Source organism: Pteropus medius, unplaced genomic scaffold, assembly GCF_902729225.1.
Source record: "Pteropus medius unplaced genomic scaffold, Ma_sr-lr_union100, whole genome shotgun sequence".
Lineage (NCBI taxonomy): Eukaryota > Metazoa > Chordata > Mammalia > Chiroptera > Pteropodidae > Pteropus > Pteropus medius.
Window position 1 is genome coordinate 9,476,992 of NW_024340699.1, and position 3,587 is coordinate 9,480,578.

Consider the following 3,587-nt stretch of genomic DNA (forward strand, 5'->3'; position numbering starts at 1 on the left):
GGGAGTGATTCACTAAATATATCCCAGAATGGAAGTGGCTACCTTCCGGTCTGGTGAGTCATTCATCAGAAGAGATGTCGATGCAGATTGTCACTCAGCACCGGATTCGAAAGCGGGAACGCACGGGAGGATCTTTAAAGACGTCCTGACCCTCAGAGATCATGGGTTTGTGTTTGAATACGAGGCATCGAAGGGGAGTCGGGTAGCAGAGGCCCCAGCATTATTAGCGGAGGGCTCAGGGCCGCTATCCCATTGGGAGTGGGGGGAGGAGGCACGTCTTGAAGCTGCGGGTGCTTAGCACGCCCCTGTTTTTGATTTCATGGCTATCAGGAGCTAGGAAGCTTGGTGCGAGATGATAGAAATTATGGGAGATCCCAGTCTCTCTAAGTCCCCCTAAACGCTGCAGCTAAGAAAGGAGGCACAAGCCTTGCGATGAACCTCTCACTTCATCCCACATTCAGTTGAGAGCCGTTTGCTTTTCATCTATACCCGTCCCCTCCCCACCTCCCAGAGCCTTTGAGAAAGCTGGCGATGGGCACGTGCCTTACATGAGTGGGAATAATCCAGGAGGAAGCCGAGTCCTGCATTTGAATTGCCACAACCAAGATCCCAGAAAGCACCTGTGGGTAGGAAAATAATTTACGTACCATTCCATCTGGGGGAGGGAGAACCAGGAGCCGGAAGATATTGGGAAAGTAAAGTTCTCCGCATGCCGGGCGGGAATCCGATGGACCCCAGGGGAGGCCTTTGGATGTCGCAGGGCACAGTGTGGGAAGAACAGAGAGACCCTGTCTCTGGTTACGTTGGGTGGTCTCAGAATCCTTCTACAAACTCAATACATAGGAAGAACTCCAAAGAGTTTCGGTTTATATGGGTTATATCTACTAATATTTATTATCTTAGAAATGAAAACTAAGAATATTTAATGTAAATTCATTTATTTAAAAATCACAATAAGCTCATTACATGTTAACAAAATAACGTATTTTTATGAGAAATGATTATATCTTCCAAAAAGAATTATCGAGAAAAGCGGCATTGCTTCACATTCTTGCAGATCTCTTTCATGGCCGGCTTACTCGTAGACAGCCACATTCGCAGATGGCTTCTGCAGTCAGTCTGTTATGACACCCCATGTCACATAAGGTCAGACACGTTCTGCATATGCTAGTAAGAGAAGCAGAGTGAAAAAGGCAAGTCGCCTCTTAGTGTTATTACGAAAAGAGTTCCGGCCTGGCAAGCCTCCACTCTGGGGACGGACGGGCTGCAGTGGCCGTCTCTGTGCCCTTCTGATCGGGCTTTGCCCTTTCTCTAACGCCTGCGTGAAAAGGCGGTGGCTGGCGAGGTACAGGGCAGCTGAGCTTGGTTCAGTTTCTTGGCAAGGATGGCACGTAATTCACACTCCCCCAAACGCGAGGCTAATCCAGAGGGCACTGGATATTCTCGTGCACCAGCCCGTTCTGCCAGTTAGCAATAGAAAAAATGCGGTTTACGGTCTACTCCCCCCACCCCCAAGAAGTTTTGAAATGAGAAATTTTGGATGAATTGTTGATTTGGAGCGAGGAGGGCCTGGCATCATTTCAATAAGTCACAAGAATTAGATTTTATTAATATTTTATGTTGCGTTACATCTGCATGTATTAGGTTCTTCACCGTGAGGAAGGAAGCCCCGGATAGTGTGGGGAGGGGGCAGGGAGGGGGAGCGGCAGGAGGATGAAAGAAAGCCCCTCGAAGGCAGGCACTGAGTCTCGGTCATCTCTGCCCTCCATCCCCTTCCCGTTGATCTTCACCAGGCGGTCTGAGTTCCAGGTGAGGGGCGTGGGAGCACGATCCAGGTGTACCTGTCCAGATGTGAGTCACTGGCCCATGAGAGGAAAAGCGAAAACAGTGCAAGCACTAGACACTCATTAGCAAGTGATTTATTAAGAACTGATGAGGGCTCTCTGCTCCCAGGCAGCCGTTATTCACAAAAACATTTTTCCTCGGCGTCTAACTCCATCACGCTTAAGTGCCCATTATTCCGCGCTCGTCCCATGCCTGAAGTTCTGTGAGAAGCAGGCAGGTGTGGGATTTGATCAAAATACACCAATCTCTGTTGACAGCAGGAGGGCATTCGTTTCAAGTGAATGAAGGTCATGGTTAATAATGCATGGGGCAGTGAGGTCTGGGCCTCCCTAGGCACTACATCTTCTAGAAGGATATGGCCTTTCCCCGTGTAGGGGCTGTTTGGGCAGTCTGAGTTTCTGTGTATTTTAACTCCAAATGCAGGTGCTTGGAAACCATGTGCAAAGGAGCCTCTGTCAGTCCTGGTGAGGACGTTCTTTTTTTTTTATTATTATTTGTTAAAATTGCAGATTTACATGTAGTTGTAAGAAATAATACAGAGAGATCCTATGTACCCTTTACTAATTCCCCCAATGGTGACATCTTGCAGGAAGGTAGTACACCATCACAACTGGGACTTTCTTAAAAGACTAGGAGGACTCCCGAGACCCTGGAAGGAAGAGGCATTGAGAATGGTGTGCTGCACCCCCTAAGAAGGACTCCCCACAGACAAGAGCCTGGAAGGTGTGGGATACATCAGGGCTCCCCAGTTGGAAGTGGCAGGTGTCCGTGCAGATTCTAGATGCCCACCTCTCGGATCCCTAACCCGCACGAGGGCACCACCGGCTTCTAAGGTCGCAACGCTCTTTCTCCTGTTACTTTTTATATATTTGTTACTATTGGAATAAAAATGTATATGGCACTTAGTGACTTCAAAACAAGAGCTATTCTAAATGTGCTCTATACATGGGAGCCATGGCTATTTTCATTATAAAATTTGAAGACGAAACCGAGGTTTGCCAAGGACAGCTTCCTGGGCAGGACAGGCGAGACGCCGAACCAACCATGGGAACGTCGGCACGGAGGCCAGAGTCATCCTAGTCCGTGGGGTAGTTGGTGGCGCGGCAGGAAGTGGGTCCGAGTCAGTCGAGTAGGGACGGGTAATGCAGAGTCGTGACTGGCTGGCCTCGTGCTCTCTGTGGCACCTGGGAGCCACCGTACATTCTTAAGCTGGAAAAGACGTACCGAAGGCCACCCATGCGATGGAAGGCAGGAGGGAGTGGAGGGGAGAGTGGGAAGGCAGGAGGAGAAGGCAGGGGTGGACACGCAGAGCACAGCCTGGGGGGCTCCCCGGGTCCCCTGCGGCCCAGGCCGTGTGCGGCCTGGACAGGGTCACTTCTGGGCTGCCAGGATGGAGAGAGACTGGTTGACCTTCACCATGGCGATAATGAGGAGGCCGCTGGTCAGCAGGAAGGTAGGCCAGAAGAGATAGAAGAGGAGGGCCTGGGGCCCGTAGAGGCGCTGGTACAGGACGCTGGTCTCGTTCGCCCGCGTCGCCGAGAAGCAGTGGAAAACCCGGAGCTCGTGGAGTCGGTCTCTGACTTTCTCCACGTCGGCCCGGGCCGTCGGGTAGTTGCTGAGGCTGCCCGGAATGTAGGAGCACTGTGGGGAGAAGGAAGAGCACCCACCCATGGGCTGGGAGTCCCTGCTTCTTAGGACCTAGAGATGAGCAGCCGGCATGGAGCAAAAAAAAAAAAAAAAAA

The 3,587-nt window shown here is 51.0% G+C and overlaps 2 protein-coding genes across 3 annotated transcripts in view; one reads left to right on the top strand and one right to left on the bottom strand.

Moving 5' to 3' along the window:
* KCNIP1 (potassium voltage-gated channel interacting protein 1) overlaps positions 1-3,587 on the top strand; it is a 260,707-nt gene that overhangs the window by 13,538 nt on the left and 243,582 nt on the right. The window lies entirely within an intron of this gene.
* The window catches only part of KCNMB1 (potassium calcium-activated channel subfamily M regulatory beta subunit 1), a 10,196-nt gene continuing 7,606 nt past the window's right edge, over positions 998-3,587 (bottom strand). Inside the window, exons 4-5 of one of the 2 annotated variants that reach the window (XM_039877642.1) lie at positions 3,256-3,486; positions 998-3,054 (exon numbers count right to left, since the gene is read on the bottom strand). In XM_039877642.1, the coding sequence (XP_039733576.1) occupies positions 2,917-3,054; positions 3,256-3,486 (369 nt within the window). In that variant the 3' untranslated portion in view covers positions 998-2,916. Of the gene's footprint in view, positions 3,487-3,587 lie in introns of both variants that reach the window. The other variant, XM_039877651.1, reaches the window with a different exon arrangement.